This window comes from Phlebotomus papatasi, unplaced genomic scaffold (assembly GCF_024763615.1).
Source record: "Phlebotomus papatasi isolate M1 unplaced genomic scaffold, Ppap_2.1 HiC_scaffold_112, whole genome shotgun sequence".
Taxonomy (NCBI): domain Eukaryota; kingdom Metazoa; phylum Arthropoda; class Insecta; order Diptera; family Psychodidae; genus Phlebotomus; species Phlebotomus papatasi.
This window is the reverse complement of record NW_026604361.1, coordinates 1,349-27,525: the sequence shown is the minus strand read 5'-3', so window position 1 is coordinate 27,525 and position 26,177 is coordinate 1,349. Positions and strand designations below refer to the sequence as shown.

The 26,177-nt window shown below is 39.5% G+C and overlaps 3 protein-coding genes across 3 annotated transcripts; 2 read left to right on the top strand and 1 right to left on the bottom strand.

Moving 5' to 3' along the window:
• Nucleotides 1-3,049: 3,049 nt before the first annotated feature.
• Nucleotides 3,050-4,063, bottom strand: LOC129808846 (uncharacterized). The gene has a single exon (XM_055858753.1). It carries the CDS (start codon nucleotides 4,061-4,063, stop codon nucleotides 3,050-3,052), a length of 1,014 nt encoding a protein of 337 aa, XP_055714728.1.
• A 2,063-nt stretch (nucleotides 4,064-6,126) lies between these two features.
• On the top strand, nucleotides 6,127-11,643 carry LOC129808845 (uncharacterized). The gene is made up of 2 exons (XM_055858752.1): nucleotides 6,127-7,336; nucleotides 7,535-11,643. Exons 1-2 carry the CDS (start codon nucleotides 6,127-6,129, stop codon nucleotides 11,641-11,643), a joined length of 5,319 nt encoding a protein of 1,772 aa, XP_055714727.1.
• Nucleotides 11,644-13,715: 2,072 nt separating this feature from the next.
• On the top strand, nucleotides 13,716-25,582 carry LOC129808847 (uncharacterized). Its single transcript, XM_055858755.1, has 4 exons — nucleotides 13,716-13,726; nucleotides 17,511-17,565; nucleotides 23,722-25,384; nucleotides 25,455-25,582. The coding sequence occupies exons 1-4, from the start codon at nucleotides 13,716-13,718 to the stop codon at nucleotides 25,580-25,582; spliced, it is 1,857 nt and encodes a 618-aa protein (XP_055714730.1).
• The last annotated feature ends 595 nt before the right edge of the window (nucleotides 25,583-26,177 follow it).

The window sequence follows — 26,177 nt, the reverse complement described above, 5'->3', positions numbered from 1 at the left end:
TAATAGGCAGGCAAGCGGTTCATAATTCCAAACGCACAATAACTTTTGTTTTGAAAACATGTTTTTGACAATTCAGTGAGAGTGAATGAAACCGAGATCTAGTTGTCTCGCTCTCTCTCATAAGAAATTTTGAAAATATGTTTACAAACAAGTTATTGTGCGTTGACCATTAATATTAGTTACCTGTATTTACAGAAATTGTGTTGAATGAGAACGCTGTGACGTGTTGGTCGAAATTCCATTTCTGCACTTCCGTAAATATAACGTCCGCAATAGAGCGACAAGTACCTTTTGAGAGTCGTTGGGTGGCACTTCGGTAAGAAGACGGTGAGAAAAACTGGACTGCTTAGGATTAACTACTAGAAACAACTGACTTTATTTATTCATTATACATTATCAATAGGGCATTCTTTTGTTGGACAGATTTGCTGAATATGCACACTCCCTGCAGCGCGTGTATTTTTTCGCTTCATAAGCATCTGCAGAGAGAGTGCATATCAATTTTGTGGTATTCTATAACTGTTTCGCAACATTCCTCCCCCTTGCGAAAAAGATCATTTCCTAATGATCAGAAAAAATGTTAGGGTTGAGGTCAGATAAAAAAAAAATTAAAAAGTACTTATGTTAAGACTAAGTTTTACAAATAATTCTATTCATCATTTTTTTTTTAATTGAAGTTCAATGAAAAACTGTATGATTGTTACGTATAAAAGATATTTTTTCTTATTTATTTTTTTTTATATGCTACTCTCTCCGTTCCGAAATAAGTCGTACATTTGGGAAAAATTCTTGTTCCGAAATAAGTCATACGTTTGGGAAAAAATTGGGATTAAGGGAAAGTTTGTTGGTAAATGTTTTGTGTATCAACAATTATCTCTTGTAAAGAACTATTGCTAATGTTCAGTACTAAAATTGGGATCCAGACTTGATGGTAGGTTGAGGAACGAATGTCTTAAAAATGTCTTATTTGTGGCGTTTCATTTTCAATCTAAAGTAGGTGCAGAATGGAATGGTGAGAGATACAGAATTGGGACCTTCGGGGGACCCCCCATATGTTGACCCTGGGACCATTAATATGTCCTTTATTTTGCCCCCACCCCTCCCATTCCCCTCCAAAATCATGCTTTTAGGATTGCTCGAAAACACGTTGCGCGATTTTTTTTTTCAATTCTGGATATGTGGTCGGAAAATTTGTGGAAATTACCTTTGTGGAAAAGAAAAAGCACCCAATTATCCAATTGTACTCAACACGAATCCTTCGGGAAATATTGGCTGGAGATAATTAACTTTAGGGAGATAAAATCACCAGAATTTAGTTATACGTCCCTTGGCGGGAAAATGACGTGCCCTTTCAGTCTTCTCACCTTTAGGGAAATAAAGAAATTGATTTAAATAAGTTCTGAGCCTTTATGCGGCACGGGGGACGAAAAAAATCAAGTTTTGCTTTCGCTCCAACCAACGCGCAAGCTCCAATAGCTGGTTTTCTTTGTCCCAGATACTCCAGAACTTTCTCTGCCAATGAAGCTCAGCGTCTTTTTCCAACACTTTATTGTTTTCACCCTTTCCACAATTCCACTCACTTTTCTTCCTTTACCATTCGATAGAAAAACACTTCTTTTTCTATAAGAATACTTTTATTCTTAAACACTTTAATAATTTTAATAAATCGCCCTGAGGACGTGCACTTGGTTATTACGCAACACTAGACTGACAACTGAGTGGACGAAATGTCAACCACTCGCCCTTTATTCTCTTTCTCTTGAGTTTAGTTTGGAGAGTGGGGAAAACAACCTTTGCAAATTATCCGCATAGACGGTTATGCATTTTTGACTGTCAAGGGGCTCGTCATTATAACTTTTTTGGTGACAAATATAAATTTCTGAAACTTGGCGTAAACATGCTCCCTCTCTCAGGGCGATTTTTTTTAAAGATTGCAACTCCATTTAGTTTAATTTTAAAGTTAAATAATTCAGTACTTTCAAAATTCAGTGAAGAAGATTTTTGATTTTAATTAACTCACAAACAATGCAAATTGAAAATAAAAAAGGTACTCGCAAAAAGTAATTTTATTCAACATCTTCTGAAATTAACTTTACTACTTTGAGGATGGGTATTTTATACTCTCCCCGCGTAGTCTTCACCGTCACAACCCTCACCAAACCGTCCACTCCAGGGTGCACCTCCCTAACTACTCCCACAGGCCAGTGTGTAGTGGAAACATCATTTTCCATTAGCAAAACCACATCACCGACTTTAAAATTCTTATGCCTTTTATCCCATTTAGTACGCTCTTGCAAAGTGGTTAAATATTCTTTATTCCATCGATTTGCGAAACTTTGTTGAATTCTTTGACATTATTGCTGTTAAGAATTTGAATATTGTTCACGCAATTTGCGTGAGGTGCTGTATAGTACTAATCTTACTAACAAAAAGGCCTATAGCGCCAAATATATTGTCAAGTGTCAAATTAACGTCAATAAATAACTTCCTGTGGACACTCTTTTGTGAAAGCAAGTGGTTTTTTCTTCATCAGTGGAAAAGTTAAAATTAAGCCCAAAATCCACTCAGATAAAGTGTTTTCCTTAACAGATGTATTTTCGGAGAGGGAAACTCCGTCCGGATGCGGCAACACTGTTTGTGGAGTTTTCAACCCAGGATCAAAACTACCTCTTCTTCAGAGCTTTCGACACGCTCCGTGTCTTCCTCAGTGACTGGGGAGGAAGTTTTTATTAGAAATCTATTTGTTTACAATTTTTCTTATAACATTGTTTGAGCTTACTCGAGTGTTGTCAGAGATCTGTGGGTTTCGTTGGGTAGGGGACGTTTTGCATTGGTGGGAAGGTTCTAGGATGTTCTGGATGGAAAATTTTCTTAAATTAATAAATTAATATGACAATTTTAGTAAACTTTTAACAATTTTTACCACAAAAGATCTCAACGGATGCACCTGACACTCTTTGGTCATTCGGGGACAACTGAAGTTTTGGGGCAATGGACAAAACTTCATGACTGTTTACATAAATTTAAATAACAAGTGGAAAACAAACGATCACGAGTGGCTTCCTTGAAGGAGCCCCGCATAGATGGCGCTCAATCCATCCACATCTGAGCGCTTGTTCACTACCTTATCCATATTAGTTTTGATATGGATCATCTCCAGCAGCAATCTCTTTCCGTAGTTTCTGTGTGTGTCCAGGATTTTTGTTTCTTCAAATTTAAACCTATGCCCGGTTTCAGTTACGTGTGTGCAGAGTGACGAGACATTGGGATTTCTAATAGGCAATTTTGTATCGTTTTTATGTTGTTGGAGCCTCTTCTTCAGCTGTTGTCCAGTTGTGCCAATGTATGATTTCTCGCATCCGCCACATGGAATCTCGTAAACTACATCACATTTGTTGTCCTTTGGGATGGGATCTTTAATTCGAGAGAAAAATTTTCTCACCTTTGTCACGGGTTGGAAGGCCACTTTCTTGCCAGTTTTCTCTGTGATTTTTTTGCCAAGTTTCTCCGAGATCCCGCGGACATAAGAGATAGTGTTGAAATATAATTGGTCTGTCGTTGTTGAGTTTTGTTGCCCTTCCTCTCTGAGGAGACGTTGGATCACTCTATTGGGGAAATCGTTCTTTCTCAGGATTCTCGCGATATTATCATTGGTATTCTCCCCTGATTTCGTGGTGAGTGCTCTCACCCGTTTTATGAAACCTCTTCCTACGTTGATAATTGTATGAAGCGAGTGACCACTTCTGTAGTTGAGCATCCTGAGTGATGAGGAGGGTTTGGCGTACCATGTTGTGCTCAGAGAGTTGTTCTCACCTCGGTGAATTTCCATGTCCAAATAAGGAAGGACCCCATTCACTTCCATTTCCATGGAAAATTGTATCTTCGGGTGGACGGAATTGAAATGATCTACTACTAAATCCACGTCATTTTCATGAATGGATACGAGCAAATTGTCAACATATTTTTTGATAAAGCCTATTCGTAGTGGGGAATTTTCAGAGGCAATGTTTAGGACTCTCTGCATCACAATATCTGCAGCTATTGGACCAATGGGAGACCCCATGGCAACCCCGTCTAGTTGTTGATAGAATTTTCCGTTGTGTGTGAAGTAACCTGTGCTCAGGCATAACTCCAACGACCTCAGCCTTATCTAACGATGTCTCTCCCTCCAACTCCGGGAAACGCCTCTCCACTTCTTCTATCACAAGATTTACCGGAATATTTGTAAAGAGTGAGACAACATCGAGGCTGATGAGCACAAAACCATCCGGGAGACATGTTCCACTAACAAACTGTGTTACTTCCAAGGAATTTTTCACATTAAAAAGAACTTTGAGAGAGAGGGGAGAGAGTAGAGGTGACAAACCTTGCCAGATTATATGTAGGACTGCCAATATAGGAAACTACTGGTCTTAAAGAACTGATGGTTTGTGAATTTTTGGGAGGCCGTAGAACCTCGGGGCAGTGGCTTTATAGGTAGTTAAGTGAGATTTTTCAGAGAGCGTTATTTTACCCTTAGTGTAAAGACTTCGCACGATTTCGATATCGCGAGAATCCTGAGAAAGAACGATTTCCCCAATAGAGTGATCCAACGTCTCCTCAGAGAGGAAGGGCAACAAAACTCAACAACGACAGACCAATTATATTTCAACACTATCTCTTATGTCCGCGGGATCTCGGAGAAACTTGGCAAAAAAATCACAGAGAAAACTGGCAAGAAAGTGGCCTTCCAACCCGTGACAAAGGTGAGAAAATTTTTCTCTCGAATTAAAGATCCCATCCCAAAGGACAACAAATGTGATGTAGTTTACGAGATTCCATGTGGCGGATGCGAGAAATCATACATTGGCACAACTGGACAACAGCTGAAGAAGAGGCTCCAACAACATAAAAACGATACAAAATTGCCTATTAGAAATCCCAATGTCTCGTCACTCTGCACACACGTAACTGAAACCGGGCATAGGTTTAAATTTGAAGAAACAAAAATCCTGGACACACACAGAAACTACGGAAAAAGATTGCTGCTGGAGATGATCCACATCAAAACTAATATGGATAAGGTAGTGAACAAGCGCTCAGATGTGGATGGATTGAGCGCCATCTATGCGGGGCTCCTTCAAGGAAGCCGCTCGTGATCGTTTGTTTTCCACTTGTTATTTAAATTTATGTAAACAGTCATGAAGTTTTGTCCATTGCCCCAAAACTTCAGTTGTCCCCGAATGACCAAAGAGTGTCAGGTGCATCCGTTGAGATCTTTTGTGGTAAAAATTGTTAAAAATGTACTAAAATTGTCATATTAATTTATTAATTTAAGAAAATTTTCCATCCAGAACATCCTAGAACCTTCCCACCAATGCAAAACGTCCCCTACCCAACGAAACCCACAGATCTCTGACAACACTCGAGTAAGCTCAAACAATGTTATAAGAAAAATTGTAAACAAATAGATTTCTAATAAAAACTTCCTCCCCAGTCACTGAGGAAGACACGGAGCGTGTCGAAAGCTCTGAAGAAGAGGTAGTTTTTGATCCTGGGTTGAAAACTCCACAAACAGTGTTGCCGCAACCGGACGGAGTTTCCCTTTCCGAAAATACATCTATTATCTACACGGCAATTTTTCTACAGTGTTTTCCTTAACGTTAATAGAGTGTTGTTACTCCGCGAAAGGAAACCCAAAGAAGATTCTCGCAGAGAACAGGTGGTGCTGGGAAATCTGTCCACATTCCTGATCGCACCATCTCACCAGGAAAAATTTTGATCCATCGGCATCGGATGGAAAGGAAATCATATTTTCCATTTGTGTATTTACAGGCAAGTCTGTCCATTCTTTGGTCATCGAGCCCACCCGGGCTAAAGGAAAGCAGTCCACGTGCTCAAGCACATTGTCTCCAGAAAGAAATTGCCAAGTTTCCTGAGGTAATTCAAGCATCTCCACGGGCTGCAAGTCTTCCTACACACGATCAATCCTGCTGTCTTCCGTGCTGCATAACGTCGAAAGTCTGTGATATTTTGGAGGTTTAAGGCAATTTTCATCGCAGTTTCCGGCAACATCCCATCGTCCACGTGTGTTTGGCAGTCAAGGTAGGAATTTTCCATTTGCTCTGCCACTAACCCCATTACGTCATGCCGAACAACAAAACACGCGCGTATTACAAGGGGGAGTTCACGAAAAGCAAGAAAATTGTGGATAAATATCGACAAAATCCGGATTTGTTGCGTCAAAAAGGGGCTCTTGGGGAATTATTGTCTCAAAGGGAAGCTATCGCCCACTATGGGAAGAGATTCACTGAGGTGCAGCAAGACATTTTAGAGACTTGTTCTCCGGAAAGGCTAAAGCAGGAAGAAGAAGAACATGAGGCTTTCTTGACCGAAACTACAAAGGTTCTCTCGTGTGTGAATGATTTTATTGGGAGAATAAAGGCTCATAGAGAAGAAGAGATAACGGGTGATTCAAGTGCAGGTTCAAGCGGTTCCGATATTTCTCAATTGATTGCTCTCATGTCAAAACAATTAGAGGAACAGCGATTGCAAAGAATCGCCGACACCGAAATGCTAAAATTACAATTGGAAGAACAAAGGGCACAGCGATTGGCTGACAAAGCAGCTCTCGAGGCAACCCTCAAACATACTCAAGACGAATTAAAAGAAGTTTTGAATAATTCCAATAACCTTAATTTGTCTACATCCTCGGGATCCAGTCGCATGAAGCATGAGCCAATTTCGATTCCCCAATTCTCAGGGCTTTATACGGAGTGGAAAACATTCCAAGATCTCTTCATTGCAATTGTCGATAAAGACACTTCACTCTCTAAATGTGAAAAAATGCATTACTTGAAGAAATCGTTGGTAGGAGATGCGAAGGAGGTGATTGAGACTCTCAAGGTTTGTGACGAAAATTATGATCAAGCTTGGGAGAAAGTTCAGGAGCGATACGACAATAAATATGCTATCGTTAATTCACTTGTGAAGAAATTTATCTCAGTCCCTTCATTCTCAAATCCCTCCGTAAGAGGCGTGCTAAAAACTCAAGGACTTTTGGCGGGGATAGTTGAATCTCTGGAGAATCTCGGTGTTGGAGGAAAGGGTAAAGATCCCTGGGTCGTGTATATTGCGAAATCCAAGTTTGACAATGAGACTCAAGCTCTGTGGTCGAGAGAGCTTGGACAAGAGCCCCCAACATGGGAACAGTTCAACAAGTTTCTGATCGCGCGTGGAAAGTCGTTGGAGAATTATGATCCTAGCAGCTCTAAGACTAACAAGACTAACAATAATGATTCAAATAAAATTGTTAAAGCCAAAAAATCAAGTTTAGTCTCAAGCAATGTGGAAAATTGTAAATGTTGTACATAATATTCTCACAAACTTTTCCGGTGTAAGAAATTTCTCGCGCTCTCAATTGCCAAGAGGCTTGAATTTGTCAAGCAAAATAAAGTTTGCCTTAACTGTCTTTGCGATACTCATTCTGTTGATAAATGTAGCTATCCGCCATGTAAATTGTGTACTGAGAAGCATAATTGTCTTCTCCATGAAGCTTTTCACTTTTCAACGTCGACCACAAACCTTTCCTCGTCGGCACAGGTCCCTTCAACGGTTTCCGTTCCTGATTCACAGGCGAATCTGTTGTCGCAATTCGGTACTCTGCCTTGGACGAGTGGCAATGTGACAAATATGTCTTCACTTCACTGTGTTGAGGAAATTGGAGGAAATGTCACGAGGGTTCTGTTAGCAACGGCTATGGTGAGAGTTCTGGACAGTCACAATCAAGTGCATTGGTGTAGGGCCATTTTGGATGCAGGATCGCAGGTGAATCTAGTCACCACTCGTCTCTGTCAGCGTTTGCGGCTGCCGCTGCAAACTGCAAATTTCATCGTGGAAGGGGTTGGTTCCATTAACCAACCAGCAAAACATCAAGTGTCGCTCACAATATTGACGAATTATGAAGAGAATTGTAAGTCACTCTCTCTAAACTGTCTCGTGATGCGTCGGGTTGCTGGAAATCAACCAAATTGGGACGCCCTTTCACTCAATCCTCCAATCCCATGTGGTCTTCAGTTGGCAGATCCTCAATGGAACCACAGCATGCCAGTGGATTTGTTGATTGGTGGTGAACTCTATTGGAGAATAATCAAGGATGAAACTCAACTTCTCGGACCAGGACAGCCGATGCTAAAGAACAGTTTCTTCGGGTGGCTCATTGTAGGACCGTGCAATAGTCAGGCCACACCGGCGCCCACTTCAGTCACTTGTAACACAGCATCATTGGAGAGCATTGACTCTGCACTGCGAAGGTTTTGGGATGTGGACGAGATTCCTGACAAATCAGAGTCTCAAACCGAACAGGAGGAAGTCGAAACCCTGTACTCTGCCACAACCATCACAGATTCGGATGGCAGGTATGTGGTTCACCTACCGTTTAAGGACAACGTGGGAAATCTTCGGGACAATCGGCCTTCTGCCTTTCGACAACTTCACCATCTGCTGAGTCGGTTGAATAAAAACCCCGATCTCAAGTTGCAGTATGGAGAAATCTTTGAGGAGTATCTACGGTTGGGATTCATCGAATGTGTTCCACCATCTGACCTCAAGGAACCGGCATATTATATGCCTCATCATTGTGTAGTGTGTGAAGAAGCAACGTCCACAAAGGTTCGGGTTGTATTCAACGCCAGCTCCAAATCACAATCTGGTTTGAGCCTCAATGATGTTCTCAAAGTGGGACCAGTAACTCAACCTCCATTGAAGAGCATTTTGTGGAGATTCCGGTTGCATCAAGTAGCGATGACCTGCGACATCATCAAGATGTACTTGCAAACCATGTTGCATGAAAATCATCGTAATTTCCAGCGTTTCTTGTGGAAGGGTCCCAACGATCATAGTGTTCGAGATTATCGTTTCCGAACGTTGTGTTTTGGAGTTGCTGCGTCACCACATCTTGCAACGCGCTCACTCAACCAGCTTGCTCAAGATGAAGGATCGCAATTTCCGTTAGCAGCTAATGCAATTTGTAAGAGCTTCTACGTCGACGATTGTTTGATGTCTGCACCATCATTGGGGGAAATTGTTGAAACCAAACATCAGCTTATCGAGTTACTTAGGAGAGCGAGAATGAAGCTATCTAAGTTTCATTCGAACAATCCTGGAGTGGTTCAGTCTAAAGAGGGAGCTACAAAAACCGAGGATGTTCAAATTTCCAGCCAAGTAGTAAAAACGCTTGGAATGAGTTGGAACTTTGTGACTGATACTTTCCAATTCAAAGTCAAACACGACTTACAGACAACAACAGTCACGAAAAGATTCATTTTGTCCACCTTGGCTCGGATCTTCGACCCGATCGGACTGATCGGACCCATCACAACGGTGGCCAAGATCATCTTTCAAGACACGTGGCCATTAAAAATCAACTGGGATGTCGAAGTTCCTGAAGAGTTGAAGACATCTTGGGACAAATTCATCATGTCTCTTCCCGAAGTCGAGAACATAAGAATTCCTCATTGGATTTCGGATATTTCGGAAGTGACTCACCGAGAACTTCACGCCTTCAGTGACGCCAGTGCATTGGCCTACGGAGTCGTCGTCTACGTGGTGTGTGAGGACAACTTTGGACATCGATCAACTCGTCTTCTGACGTCAAAGTCTAAGGTAGTTCCGATAAAGGTCAACAAAGATGGAGCGCGGTCAATGACAATCCCCAAAGCGGAACTGTGCGGTGCTCAAATGGCTGCAAAGCTAATGGAAGACGTACGGGAGTCTCTGCAGATATCAGATTGCTTCTATTGGACCGACGCCACTGTTGTTCTTCATCAAATTCACTCACCCAAGGAAAAGAGGGAAATATTTGTTAAGAGGCGAGTAGCAGATATCCTCAAGACATCATCCAAGGAGCAATGGAGACACGTAAGAACTGGTGAGAACCCCGCAGATATTATCTCCAGGGGAGCAACTCCTCATCAGCTGATGGAATCAGGCCTGTGGTGGAACGGTCCAGAATGTTTGAGTAAAGACGCCTCCGTTTGGCCACCAATGTTTTCATCATGTGAAAGTGATTCAAAGCCCGGAGTTGAACTTCCACCTGTCGTCATATCATCAAATGCTGCGGAATGTTCATCAAAGTCGCAATCTTACGTTCCCATTCACGAGTATTTATTGGATCACTTCAGTTCATTTCTACGTGTCAAGAGAGTGCTATCTAGGTGCCTGCACATTGCAAGAGTTTGGATGGCAATTCATCGATCACGCTGTACGAGAAGTACTTCAAAATTGTATCAATTGGGTCCAATAACTGTTTCCGACATGAGAAATGCGGAGTCTCTCCTCATTCAATGGGAGCAGCAACAGCACCTAAGTGTAGTTCTTCGTGCAGCAAGAAATAGAGCATTGGACAAAGATCCTCGTGCAAAATCATTCAGAAAACTGCGGCCGTTCTTGGATGAGAAAGGAGTTCTGCGCGTCGGAGGAAGACTTCAGAGTTCTGAAGCATCGTACAACTCTCGCCACCCTCAAATTCTACCAAAGGGTCAACTGGCCCACATGATCGCTCAGCAAGAGCATTTGATTTCGCTTCACGCGGGACCCCAACTGTTGTTGGCCAATTTACGTCAGAAATATTGGCCAATCGACGGAAGAAACCTTGTCCGGAAGATAGTGCGAAACTGTCACACATGCATTCGAGCAAAACCCCGTCCAGAAGAGCAGCTTATGGGAAGTCTTCCTCGAGACAGAGTCACCAACGTTAGACCCTTCTTAGCCATCGGAATCGATTTCGCGTGCCCGCTCCTCATTAGGCGAGGCACAAGAAAGGATACGACGGAAAAGTGCTACGTTGCAGTGTTCATCTGTTTATCAGTAAAGGCTGTTCACTTGGAGGTACTGACATCATTGCACACGGATGCATTTCTAGCAGCTTTTCGGAGGTTTATCGGACGTCGAGGGATGCCAGCTAGAGTATATTCTGACAACGGCACAACTTTTGTGGGTGCGGATCGTGAGCTGCAACGTTTGTGGAAGTCATCTGAGCATCAAAGGCAAGTGGGAGATTTTGCTGCTGAGCATCACATTGAATGGAATTTTCTGCCGCCACGGGGGAGCCACCATGCCGGTTTAGTTGAATCAGCAGTAAAATCATTTAAACATCACTTCAAGCGAACGATTGGACTTCACGTTTTGACGTATGAGCAACTCGCTACCATTCTTGTACAAATTGAGGCTGTGCTTAATAGCCGCCCACTGGTTCCGATGTCTGACAACCCGGAAGACCTCAACATCTTGTGTCCAAGTATGTTTCTCACTGGAGCAGCTCTAACCCAACTTCCAGAACCCAACCTGCAGCATCTTAACATGACTCATCTAGACAAATGGCAAGTGTGTCAAAGGTTGGCTCAAGATCTAAGTAAACGATGGAAGACGGAGTATTTGAATACGCTTCAGCAGAGAAACCGGTGGAACACGGAACGGATCGACTTGAGGGTAGGTGATATGGTCTTGTTGGTGGATGAGTTAATGCCATCAATGGCCTGGCCACTAGGAAGGGTTGTGCAGACATTTCCAGGCAACGATGGGCGTGACAGAGTGGTTAACGTCAAGACAATTAAGGGCATTTACCGCCGTCCGATAACTAAAGTTATTTACCTTCCAATGAAGTGAGAATGTTTTCCCTATTTTCCACTTGCGCCTCCCCTGGTACTTTGATTAATTAAAATTTCATTTTCTTTTAATTTCAAATTTATTTCAGATCTCTAAATTGCTTTCAATTTCCTTGAATTTTCATTTTCTTAAATTTACATTTTTATTTTTTTGATTTGAGAATTTAAAATCAGTAGAGTAGTTGTTTTCATTCTGAAAATCCAGGGGAGTGTTCACGAAATTTGCGTGAGGTGCTGTATAGTACTAATCTTACTAACAAAAAGGCCTATAGCGCCAAATATATTGTCAAGTGTCAAATTAACGTCAATAAATAACTTCCTGTGGACACTCTTTTGTGAAAGCAAGTGGTTTTTTCTTCATCAGTGGAAAAGTTAAAATTAAGCCCAAAATCCACTCAGATAAAGTGTTTTCCTTAACGTTAATAGAGTGTTGTTACTCCGCGAAAGGAAACCCAAAGAAGATTCTCGCAGAGAACAGGTGGTGCTGGGAAATCTGTCCACATTCCTGATCGCACCATCTCACCAGGAAAAATTTTGATCCATCGGCATCGGATGGAAAGGAAATCATATTTTCCATTTGTGTATTTACAGGCAAGTCTGCCCATTTTTTATATTAAAAATTTAAATTGAGCGTAATTTTAAGTTGACTCTTATATTATTAAAAGTTCTCTTATCTCCTATCACATTTCCCTCCTCTTCAAATAATTTTGGTCTCTTAAAGTAAGAGTGGAAGAGAGAGAGAGAGAGTTACCGTTTTCTTTTTCACCACAGTCTTTGTCAAGATTTTGGAAGAACGTGGTGCAACAAGAAAATTTAAATAAAAGTGAAATATAAGCAAATTCAGATTGTGTTTTCCTGCAAGGAGTCGATTGAAGAAGTGAAGCTGAGCCCAAGAAGCTTTCTGCATGAGAAAAGTTTGATCCTTTTCGCCTGGATCAGTAAGAACTTGTCTCATTTCAGGTGAGGGAATACCTCCGGGAAACTCCAATCGTTTAGAAGAGGAGTTAAATTGGTGAATTACGTCTGTTTTTTAGGTGAGAGATCTTGGAAGGTGGCCAGAGGGCATCCATAGGACAAGTAACCAGCGAGATTAATCTATTTTTTAGGTGAGGGAATACCTCCGGGAAACTCCAATCGCTTAGAAGGGGAGTTAAATTGGTGAATTACGTCTGTTTTTTAGGTAAATTCCCTAACAATTGGCATTGGTGATCTTTAGAGTCTTAATCATTTTCTTGGCATTCCCATCAACATTAGTGACAAAATAATGCATCCTTTGAACATCAGATAGATTTCGGTCAAGATGGACAATGTTAATGAACATGTCCCTGAAGGGAGGCCAATCAACATAATTACCAGAGAATTTGGGAATTTCTATGTTTGGAAGCTTAGATTTACTTGAACCGCGTGACTCAGAATCGTATGGAGGTTGTATAGACGTGGTCACTGCTTCACCTAGTTTCTCCATCACTGATTGTGATCTAAGTTCTGCATTCACTTGATGTTGCAGTAGGGTGGCAAGGGCCTTCTCAATATTTGACAAATCTAGACTATTCGAGACGGATTGCTTTGTATCCGAATGGGTATTCTTTCGGATGGGTGAATGGGATGGCTCATCGCCATTTTCATCATCTTCATCAACTTCTTCTTCTTCTTCTTCTACATCTTTACGACCGAGGACAGTTTTTAAGAAATTCTCTACACAATTTAAACGCTCTAGAAACATTTGATGATGTTCATTTTCTTGGTCTTCATTTGAACCTGAATTGAGCATTTCCTCATGTAACACTTCTACTTGCGCCTTAATACCTTCGAGAGTCGTGAGTTTAGTGTAAATGTCTGCAGCAGTAAAAGACGCTTCATCCCGACCGACTCTTCTGACATAATCTGCAAGTCGAGTCAAATGGCCTTTCAGCGTATTCCGTTAACCGAGGAGAGTCATTTTTGGGGAATTGAAAAGACTGGGATATAGATGGGAAGTTGTGTGAGCTTGCCTCTATAGTACTCTCGCAAATACCGTTCTTCGATGGCAAAGATAGCGGGACTGTATTATCAATTTATTGAAGCTGGTGCAATATGGGCAATGGGTATTAAATCGTCACAATTGGACGTCAAGGGTGGAGAAGGACCATAAAAATGTAAGGGAACTTCACTGGATTGTCTGGACCGCGTGGAATGACCTGTGAGAGTGACAAGATGCGTGAGTGATGGTCCTGTCGTTATTCGGCGTGAAGGGCGATAAAAAATCGCAATTCCTTCTGCTCAACAACTTCGTCTGAGGCCTTTCCAACACTTGTAGCTGATCTTCAGAGACTCCTGAGAACTTGGGGGCACTCTTCAGGCCTGGGCACTTCCACGTGTAGCGCAGATAACCTCTGATTTCCTTCCTCAGTCGCGATCCGCTGCAATCAGCTGAATGCGGCACCTTAGTACGTCTTTTCCTGATCTCGAGGAACACTCTATCACAACCACTGCACCTAATTGCTGATGATTTTATTGTACCTTTTGGCAAAATTGTTCTTAAATGCTGAACACGTGTTTAATTAAAAGGAGTTTTACACTTTCACTTTGGATGCTAGTACGATACTGAAAATTGCGCGTCTTTTCTTGTCCTTTTATCACTTTCACACCAACAAAGAGGGAGGGGAAAAAGTGAAGACAATCCGCTGACAAGCCGAACGCGCAGTATGGCCAACTGTGTTTAGACCATAGTGTAACCTATAGTGGTGGAATGATAGGGTCCGAGCTGGCACTAAAAGATGACGCCAGTTTGAATCATTCAAACTTGTTCAAAAATTAACGACTTTGTGGCTATTGTACGGCCCCCACTTAAAATAGTTTTGTATATTTTTCTCTGTCGCTCCTATTAGAGAAACCCATTAGACTATCTCAGTATTTTTCATGCCACGCACACAGTGAAACATCATCTGCGCGCGACACTTTTTCTCGCGCTCACTTCAGTGAGTTCACTGGAGTGAGCGAAGAGAGGAGAAAAAAACTTCAGGCGCATGCGCAGTTCACACGCTCAACACACACTGAAATGAAATTCTCTTGCATTGTGCTCGAACTTTTCTATAGTACGGGAGCAGAATATGTAATCCATCGATTTTATGAAACCTTAGAATTTTCGTCTTTTCCACCTAAATCTTAAATTCAATTTTTTCCAAATAACAATATTTTGATTGTTGTTTTAAATATGGTATTGAATTAAGTAGAATCCTCTAAAACACTCGCAAAGTAATGTGAAGAATAAAATTATCTATCTATCTATTCAGTGTGTAGTTAAACAAAAAACACTATGCAACAAATTTACAACTTTTTTTTACTAACGGTGATCTCACATGGTACATTTGATAGAGTCAAGCCCCCTGATTAAGAATCTGACCTCGGTTTTGCTCCATCACGTGACAATGTTTTTTATAAATACTTTTATATTTTTTTTCTGTTTTGCCTTACAATATCCGTTATATCTCAAGTTCTAGTGAACAGAATTTAAAAAGTGTGAATCCGTTGGAAAGGTCATTAATCGTGCTTCAATTTTGATTATTGCAAAATACTTTGTAAAACCACTCCTTCAGGGTGTAAAATTAGAGTTTCTCTTAGAATTATCAAAAAATTGTCTTAAAGTGAGGTTTTAAAAATTCGTATAAAATAAACTAAACCAAATATTAAAAATTCATTGACACCAGACGATAGGCAACACTTATGACTACAATTTTGTTCATCTAATACATCGCGCTCGGATCACTCTAAATGCCTAATTTATTGTTTTTTGTCATTTTCCAAAAATATGAAATACCTATTTTACAGCTAATTTCCTAAAGATTTCCTAAAGTTGTTAAGGTTCTTCTTTAGATCGATAGAGGGACCATCAACATAATTTTCATCAACATTCAGCGGCTTGAAGAAACCCCTACACTCATTTTGAAATGCTTTTTTATGTTATGTAGAAAACATATCAGCAAAAATTTCATAAATACATTTCAATGACTTTAGATCAAACTTTAATTTAAAATTAACCTCTACTAGAAATCGTATTATATGTATTGAAATAAATAGGAACAAAAATTGACTACTTTAAAGAAAAATTGGGAGCTTTCTAACGAGGGTTCACTGGGAATGTAAATGACAATCATGTCAATGATTTCCCGATCGATTTAAAGAAAATCACAACATTCATGTATGATTTACATTAGTTATAAAAAAATATTTTTTCAAAAATTTTTATGAAATTTGCTCTAAAATAGGTAGGGTAAAGGCTCTTAATTTTGTCAAGTTTCCTATTTTGGATACTTTGCGGATAAAATTGGACACTCAAAATTATTTGATTAAAATTGTGGATTTTTATTCCAATATTTGATGAATAATGAATTCTATCTAAATATTTGTTCTTTTTGGAAGAGTTTAACATAAAATACGTTAAATTTTGAATATGATTTGGGTTGAAATGATTTTTACATTTGATCTGAAGTGAGATATGCTTTGTAAATTAGATTTTTCGTGTGAAAAATGGGAAATTTTCTAAGACATTCACCAGTGAGGTGATAATTCTTATTTTGGACAGGTGTTTTTCTCACGAAATTTCGTGAAGTTTTAGCTTTTGTGATGACTAGGATGGACAAATGCTTAGAGAAACAAAGGAGCATCATCTCTACGAAAGAGATGTAGTGAGAAAAGCCTTCAAAGGCTTCCGGAAAGATCACTAAATGACCGAATGCGCACATACTTGGAGTACCGAAGTCAACTCAATTTAATGAATGATATGGAAAGTTTCCGGGCTTCTTGTGACATTCTACGTTCCCCTTACATGAACAGAAAGAGGACTTGGTAAAATTGGTTCATGAAATGAAGAACAATGGGCGTCCTGTTAAGGCGGATTAGCTGCCCAAATTTAGAGCCAAGTTCTCAAAAGTAATAATCAAGTTGTCCAAAATTAAAGTCAATTTCACCTCTATGTATCAAGTCATTTTTAAACGTATCAAGACTAATTTTAGTAAAAAAAAAGACAATAAACTCTTTCCAAGTTTCTAAACAACCCTTTTGAAAAGTTAGTAACAAAAATGGTCAATTAGTATTGAAAATGTCGCACTTGAAACTTGGAACATCATCGGTGTTTAAAAGCAGACTGTCCCAATTTACGAGCCTTTACCCTACTTCATATTTTTAGATAATGACAAAAACCAACAAATGAGGCATTTAGAGTGATCCGAGCGCGATGTATTAGATGAACAAAATTGTAGTCATAAGTGTTGCCTATCGTCTGGCGTCAATGAATTTTTAATGTTTTGTTTAGTTTATTTTATAAAAATTTTTAAAATCTCACTTTAAGACCATTTTTTTTGGTAAATTTTAAAGAAACTCTAATTTTACACCCTGATGGAGTGGTTTTACGAAGTTTTTTGTAATAATAAAAATTAAATGACCTTTCCAACGGACCCACACTTTTTAAATTCGAAACTATTGTATCATACTTACGCATTGAATACCTTCTATTTAACGCTACTTTTAAGTTATTTACAGTAAAATTGTGGGCTAAAAACTCGATAATCGAGCAGGCTGATTTTCAGTTTTTTTCTTGTAACTTTTCCAGGAATATCTTGATCAATATAAAATTTTGTGGGGATGTAGATCTAAGGTTTCTGCATCCAATGATACCATCTTTTTATACTACTGTAAGTAGACTTACCATAGTCTTCATCGGAGCCGACGATATCGTATATCGTATGCTTTTGAACATTTGATATGTTCCACTTTCAGTTACAGAGTATTAACATTCAAATGCTAATATTCTATAATATTTGTGTTTTCAATTGTGGAAGTCATAGTAGGCTCGTTCTGAGGTTCTATAATGAGATCTTTATGATCTTTTAGTTGGGGAGGTTCTCATGGTGATTTGAGATCTCCAAAAGTTCTCGGATCGCCATGGGTATCCTCCCAACTAAAAGATCATAGAGATCTCATTATCTCTGAACAAGCCCACTATGAATGTCATAATTAAAAACACGAATATTATAAATATTAACATTTGAATGTTAATATTCTATTATTTGTGTTTTTAATTCTGGTAATCATAGTAGGCTTATTCTGCGATTTTCTAATGGGATTTCTTGTCATTTTTTAATTAGGACGGTTCTTATGCTGATTTGAGAACTGGAGAATTTCTCGGATGGCTAATGCAATCTTCCCAACTAAAAAATTACAAAAATCCCATTAGAAAATCATGAAATAATCCTACTATAATTTCCGCGATTTAAAACGCAAATATTATAGCATATAAACATTTAGAAGAATAACTTCAGTTGAACCTCAGATTAGCGTTAATCTAGAGTTAAAATTAAGCTAGGTTTAAATATTTTTTCGTATGCAGAAACGAGGAATAGTGCTTTGGCGTAAGCTGTTTTTGTCATACGGCAACCCCATATTTTGGCATTTCTGGCATGCCAGAAAATGTCAATTCGTCAATGTTTTCGTTCGATTTAGCAAGATTCCACGGCTTTTTCTCGTTATTTGGTAATCTTGAACCACCAGACTTGCTAAAAATTCTCTAAAATAAAATAGGAATCAATATTGTGGATGTGAAAGAATGTGCAGGTTTTTTGGGTGCAAAAAAAGCACGATTCCCGCGACTCCTACTTTAGTGGTGACTCATTGAAGTTGCATATGGTGGAATGTTTCTTTTTATTTCAGGCAAAATTGGATTTTTAAAAAGCTGTAAATAGAGTGAAGGCCTTATTACTTTTCATTAAATTTACTAAAGTGCAGATTACATCAATTTGGTATCATTTAACAGTATTTTCAGGAAGAATTTACGGATAGATGTGGACAGGCTTATTCCATCTTTAAGCCAAAAATTATACCTCCGAAATCGGGGGTCTAATTTTTGGCTTAAACGTTAATCCACTGTTTAAATTTATCCTATTTCTCGTTCAAACATTAGAAAACGGTGGATCATCCTCGAATTATCTTTATACTTCGATTCAACATTCAGCTGTTAAATCTTACTGAATACACTTACGGCTTAAGCCGACAGACGGCTTGACGTAATTATAATTAAAATAAATGATTAGATCAGATTGGAAGTGACCGTTCTATCCGGACGGTAACGTTATATACACTGAAAATGTCACTGGAAAGCTGCAGCATTTGCGCGTTGAGTGACACATAACCTCATTTAAAGTGCGTAATAGTTTTAACTCCGGGTAAAACATATTTTTTAGATGTAAGGTACGTTAGGATGAAGAAAAATAAGTGCAGAAACCAGGTTCTTGTGTGCCAGATGTAAAAAAAGGGGTGGCAAAGCATCCGAGGCTTTGCGAGCTGCTCGAACTGCCGTGAAAGAGCTCTACGTAAAAAGTCGTTTTGCAAAATTTGTTGAAATATAGGAAAGAAATAAAGTTCAAATAGTGATTTAAATTTGTCTACAAAATCACCACAAAACCATTCTGAAGTTCAAAATTGTTCAAGAAGAGGGTTTCAAAAAATTATTAAACTTTCAATTAATTAATTGACCAAATCGGGTGAAAATTAGGCTTTGACCTTGAATAATTCAAGATGGCGATTTTTCCGGTGATAGGTGTCTAAGGACGAAATGTTCAGCTGGACTACCCCCATAACATATCCAAAAATGAAGGAAATCGTCAGGTAAAAATTGATATCTCTTGGAATAAAAATATTTCAAAAACAGGCCTAAAAATTTCAATATTTTTTGTTTTCTAAATCCCCTGTTCGAATTCTAAGAAAACTTACGACATTGAAGAAGGTCCATGGAAGCTATCTAAGGAAAAAAATTGAAGCCGCTATCTCTTTTATCTTGGAAGATATTGAATTATGAAATTTTCGACTTGTGACTTTTTACCCCAGTCTCCTCTACCCTCAAGTTTCTAAGATGTCTCTGTGAGAAACGAACACCAGTAGACCCTTGTCCCTCAGGCAGGTTGTGTTTTCTTATCTAAAGTGGAGAGTTCCTTAGCCACAAATATTTTGCGGTAGATTGGAGAATTTTAACTATCGCTACACCTGGACGCCTTGTTTGATCTTCTCCGGGATGAAAGACACTACATTCAGTACATCCTCTAAAACCTATTTTTTGTATGATGAAGCTCCTGCGGCAGTCTCTTCATCTACTTTTCCGGGCATCGTCGAAATCATGTCTCAATATCAAATTTTTTTTTTACATCTGGCACACAAGAACCTGGTTTCTGCACTTATTTTTCTGCATCCTAATGACCAGCACACAATAACATTTGTTTTTAAACATGTTTTCAAAATTTCCCATGGGAATGAGCGAGATGACTAGATTTAGATCTCACTCACCCTAATTGAAATGTCAAAAACAAGTTTACTAAACAAAAGTTATTGTGCGTTGGGCATAACGTACCTTAAGGTGTCTACACATTGGAGCTGATTTCATCAAGAATTATTTCAAGAATTTTTTAAAGAAAAATTCATATTTTTGAAGGAATTTTTGAAGAAAAATGCCTCCACACTGGGTTTTTTATTTTCCATCAAAAATTTTTTTGACAGATTGCCATCATTTCCAAGTATCTTGCTCTTCTGACTGTTTTTCACGAAAATTTGTTGTTTCACTGCTGGAAAAAGTGAGAAAAGCGTTTTGTGAAGTTCCTTGGGATAGTATTAGTGAATTTCTGAAGAAAATCTTCTAAATATGCAAGGGAATAGTGTTTTTCTGGAGATATCGTGGTGGAATCCAACCCAGCCTTTGAAGGAACATTTCCTGTGATTTTCCTCCAGAAATTGCCGGAAGTTAATCCATCTATGTATTCTTGAGATGTTCCACAGTACAGTGGCCTCGTACTCCATGGATTGCAAGATGGATGGAAAGGAGAAAATTTACGGGCACTTTCCAATCTCTATATGCCTTGGTTACCAATTAAAACAAGAGCTAACCAGAGCCACCGAGGAGATCTTAATGCAAACGAGAGCTGTCCGGAGCTACCAGAAGCCATCACTTGAACCCCCAGAAGAACATCAGAATGATCTTTTATATCATTCACTTTCTCAACCACTAGGAACTATGTGGAATTGCTTCCTTTCGGGAAGACCAGAACTGGATAGCCACAGGCCTTCGATTCCTCCGTGGGACTCCCAGTTTGAGTAGTAGTGCACGAAAAGGTGGTGAGAAATAAAAAAAAAATTAAAGTAAAATCCTTAAAACCTTAAAACCTTGGTAATCAAGGCATATAGAGATTCCAAAGTGCTCGTAAATTTTCTCCTTTCCATCCGTCTTGCAATCCATGGAGTACGAGGCCACTGTACTGTGGAACACCTCAAGAATACACAGATGGATTAACTTCCGGCAATTTCTGGAGGAAAATCACAGGAAATGTTCCTTCAAAGGCTGGGTTGGATTCCACCAGGAACGATATCTCCAGAAAAACACTATTCCCTTGCATATTTAGAAGATTTTCTTCAAAAATTCACTAAATACTATCTCAAGGAACTTCACCAAACGCTTTTCTCACTTTTTCCAGCAGAAAATAACAAATTTTCGTGAAAAACAATCTTGAATCGTGATGGTTTCCGTCAAGAATTCTGTCAAGAATGACTTTGATGAATTTTATTCCAATGTGTAGCGGGTAATTTCTTTCAAAAATTCTTGATGGAAATTACCTTCAATTGGATATTATTTTTGAAGAAATTTGTCTACACATTAGACAAATTTTCTTCAAAAATCCATCTTTTTGTCAAAAATTCTCACCAATGTGTAGGCAATTTTCTTGAAGAACACTTCTTGAAGCTCATTTTTGATAGAAATTTCTTATAATGTGTAGACACCTTTACATAAAAAAATATGTTTTACCCGGAGTTAAAACTATTACACACTTTAATTGAGGTTAAGTGTATCCAGGGCCTTAAACTCTACTGAGCTCTGAGCTAAAATAAAAGCCGAAGTGAATTTGGTGGTGCCAGTTGGGATTCTTTGAAATGCCGCGAAAATACGTAGAGAAAATGAGAGGTTTTTAATGTGAAAATTGCTTAATTCCTTAAAAGTTAAGTCGTTTTCACTAAAAATCCTTTTTTGATTGCAGTTAGAGGAAAGTCAATTTTTCTCATATTTCGCAAAACAAAAATTCTATTTTGTGCACTACAACTAATACTATTAACTATTTTCTATTAACCTCGATTAACAAAATGGATTTTGAGCTTCGGGAAATAAGAGAAAAATTGAAGCATTCAAAGACAGACCACTTTCCCCTATTTGGATTAATTGTGAATAATTGTTGATATTACAACAAAAACATTAGGAAGAAATTTTGAACTGGAAGGCTCATATTCTTCTTAGGTTTCAGGATAGTTTGAGAAAAACCCTTTTGTACAACACTGGCACTGCTTTGATTAATAAGGAATACAAAAGTACGTATTTCGAGAAGGCGCAAGACGAGCTAATAAGCAAAAATTAGAGAAGAAAATATTTTGTCGCATTTCAGAGATATTTTGCAACTGCATCGCCGCCAAACGTTTATCAAGTGCGTTATTTTGTGTTTCTATCTCTACCTCGAGTTAAATTGCGTGCGGTTTAGGAAGCTTGCCATTTGAAATGATTTACTTTAAATTTCTTCATATTTTCGCAAGATTCAAGTAAAAGGTTGTTTAGTGGACAGCTATCCGTCTTCCGACAAAGATATAAAGAACACAATTTATTTTTATTAAAGTTTTTCTTTCTATTATGTCTATTTGGCGCAAATTTTGGTGCAATTTTCATTAGAGCTATCAACACAAAATTTCCGAAACTACACTACTTTTAACCGGCACAGGTCTGCTTTACATAAACAAAATAAATTTAGCAATTGTCACAGCACAAAATAAGGGAATGAAAAGTAAAGGAAAAAGAAATGGAGCTTTTGTAAGAGTATTCGGTGTGAGCATAGAGCATAGCATCTCCAAAATATAAACCGTTTTTATGGTTTTAATTTGTGAAGCATTACATGTCTAAACTGTTTTTTTTTTAAATTGCATTGGGATTTTGGATGTTTTCGTGTCGTTAAGATTTAGGCCGTGAGTGTCGTGTTTCTGTCACTTGTGTGTAGGCACCTACATATCTACTTTGCTTAAAATTTTTATAATTTTGTTTCCTTTTCATAACTTGTTAATGAAGAAATTCTAATAATACAAAAAATGCCACGTAAACTAAGAAAAATACTGTTTAAAATTAGACAATTGTTTTGCTCTCTTCAATGTCTTTGTTATTCATTGCAATCTACAAAAATATTCACCTAGTACTCAATAAATGTTTTTTAATATAGTGGAAAAAGAATTTGTCGCTAATGAGTGGCAACAAACCAAGAATTTTCAAATAAGTTGCAGTACAGAAATTTTTACTATGAAATATTTTACGCAACTATACGATCTATTATTACAGTGTTTATATAATAGTTGATAATAATATAAAAGAAATCGCATATAATTACTAATAATTTATTTTATTTATTTTTGAAAAGCAAATTGTATCATGTTTTACTGCTACACATTGCGAATCATAGCATTCATAGCGTTGTTTGCCTTTACTGGCAATGCACACTCTTCAGAATTTCAGTGTGTGTGTTGAGCGTGTGAACTGCGCATGCGCCTGAAGTTTTTTTCTCCTCTCTTCGCTCACTCCAGTGAACTCACTGGAGTGAGCGCGAGAAAAAGTGTCGCGCGCAGATGATGTTTCACTGTGTGCGTGGCATGAAAAATACTGAGATAGTCTAATGGGTTTCTCTAATAGGAGCGACAGAGAAAAATATACAAAACTATTTTAAGTGGGGGCCGTACAATAGCCACAAAGTCGTTAATTTTTGAACAAGTTTGAATGATTCAAACTGGCGTCATCTTTCAGTGGCAGCTCGCACAACCCTCATTCCACCACTATGGTTACACTATGGTTTAGACGAGTTTCTTTTAAATTCTAACGGCCACATTGAAACCCGTCAATTTGCTTGCTTTTGCCCTAACAGGACCCATCTTTGTCTCATACATTTCAAATATTAAGTGTTATAACTTGTACCTGAGCATTCCTTCCAATATCGGTGTAAACAAAATTTGTCGACATTTTAAATTAAATATGTGAGTTGGACCGTAGTCGCTTAGCGACAAAGAAATTGCTCTCGTTGCTTTCCTGGACATTGAGGGAGCCTTCGATAAGGTCAACTCTACGGTTCTGGCTCGAGCGATGAGAGAGTTTAAACTAGGTCAAACCCTAGAAAGATTTACCACTAGGTTAGTTGGAAACCGAATTGTGGAAGCGGAGGTACACGGCGCACAACTGTCGGCAGCTGTGAGCAGCGGCTGCCCTCAGGGAGGTGTACTGTCTCCCCTTCTATGGTCCATGGTGGTTGATAGCTTACTAGTGCAACTTAACTCAGCGAACTTTTATACACAAGGTTACGCTGATGATGTCTGCATTGTCATACGGGGGAAATTTCTATCTACACTGTGTGATCTTATGCAGAGGGCATTAAGCATCGTTGAAGGCTGGTGTTGTACCCGCGGTCTTAAGGTTAATCCCGAAAAGACTGCTCTCATCGCCTTCACGAAAAAGTACAAGCTGGAGGGGTATAGGGCACCTAAATTCTTTGGGAAAGAACTTACTCTGCAGAAAGAAATAAAATACCTTGGTATTTTACTAGACCAAAGACTCACATGGAAGAAGCATCTGGAAGACCGTATCACATCGGCCACTAGATCGTTTTTCTCATGTCGACGTTTACTCGGCAGATCTTGGGGTCTGTCGCCGAAAATCACACTATGGATGTATCAAGCCATAGTCAGACCACTGATCTCATATGGAGCTGTAGTATGGTGGCCAAGAGTCCAATACAAAAATTCGGCCCTGGCGCTACAGCGGCTTCAGAGATTAGCTTGTATTGCAATCACAGGATCCATCCGGACAGCCCCCACCGCGGCGCTGGAGGTCTTGTTGAGCTTGCCTCCGCTTCCGCTTTATATAAAGGCTGAGGCGGGTAAGGCAGCAGTAAGACTGCGTTCTGCAGGAACATGGAAGGTCGGGTGTCACCCAGCGGGACATGTTAAAATCATGGACGCAATGGTTAAAAGGCACCCTGACCTTCTAATGAGGGAAGATTTCCATCTTGGGGATAGACTTCCTCAAAAGAATTTAAAAACTGTGCTAAACACGAGAGCTGAGTGGAGAGACCGGGAAGGGGTCATCAATGAACTCGGTGCGGTTGCACTCTTCACAGACGGCTCACGGGTGGACGGCTCCTCTGGAGCCGGGTACCACTGTCCGGAACTCGGAATTGGTGGGTCAGTGGCACTTGGCCGGTATACTACTGTATTCCAGGCCGAGGTCACAGCAATCCTAATTGGGGTTCAGACTCTGACTGAATCTGGGGTTTCTGGCAGGAAAATTAACATATTTTCTGATAGCAGAGCTGCTTTGCTCTCTATATCGGGAAACAAATCCCGCTCTTCGCTGGTGCTCGAGTGCCGGGAAATGTTAGAAACGGTCTCACTTAAATGTGAGATCGGTCTACATTGGGTACCTGGGCACTGTGGTATTGCGGGTAATGAAGAGGCTGACCGCCTCGCAGTGGCAGGAGCGAAGACCGAATTTATCGGTCCCGAGCCTGCCGTGGGAGTGTCGCCCCAAATGAAGAAAACCATCATTGGGGAGGATTTACTTGCACAACACCAAACCGTCTGGACGGCTACTACCAAATGTCGCGTGTCCAAACTGTTCATGCCACTTGTGGACAGAAAAAGAACGGAGTACTTGGTGAGCAGTAACCGCTGCAAAGCGCGGCAGTTTGCTGATCTTCTTACCGGACACTGTCTAAACAAACACCTCAACAGATTGGGTGTTGAGTGTAATCCAATCTGTAGAGGTTGTGACAACGCTGAGGAAACGGTCCTACATTATGTATGTGACTGTCCCAGCCTTTACAACACCAGGCGAGCGCTACTTGGAAAAGTGGTGCTAGACTGGAATGATCTACCAAAATTGAAGCCAGCTTGTCTAATGGAATTTATCCGAAGGACTGGCTGGCTCAATACACACAGCCCGTAAGGGACAACCATAAAGGGGATGCATAAGGGGCCCAAACGGAGGCCTGGATGCAGCGGGCGAGTCGGCGAGAACATGATACGCAAGGAGGATGGAGCGGCTGAAGCTGAGACTGGAGCTGAACGTGTATGGATGGTAGTCGATTGCTGCCCCCTGAATGAATCTATCTATCTATCTATCTGGACCGTAGACAAGAGTTCACATTATAAAACAAGTCCACCCAGCCAGAAAATCAGATTTCATTAAAAAACCCGCTATCTGTGAATCTTAAAATGAAATTCTAAAAAACTATAAGTCGATAGAGCGAGCAGGACCTGCACTGTGCACATTCACCAAAAATGTAGGTGTGATTATGAAGTAATCATACCTAAAATACTATGATTGTAAAGGATCTCACATGTTATCAGACTCTTTCGATCAATTAATCACAGCTCTACTCAATTTAAAACAAAATTAATCAAATTATATCTAGGATGAAAACAGATCAAAAATTCTCCACAAGAATACGATGA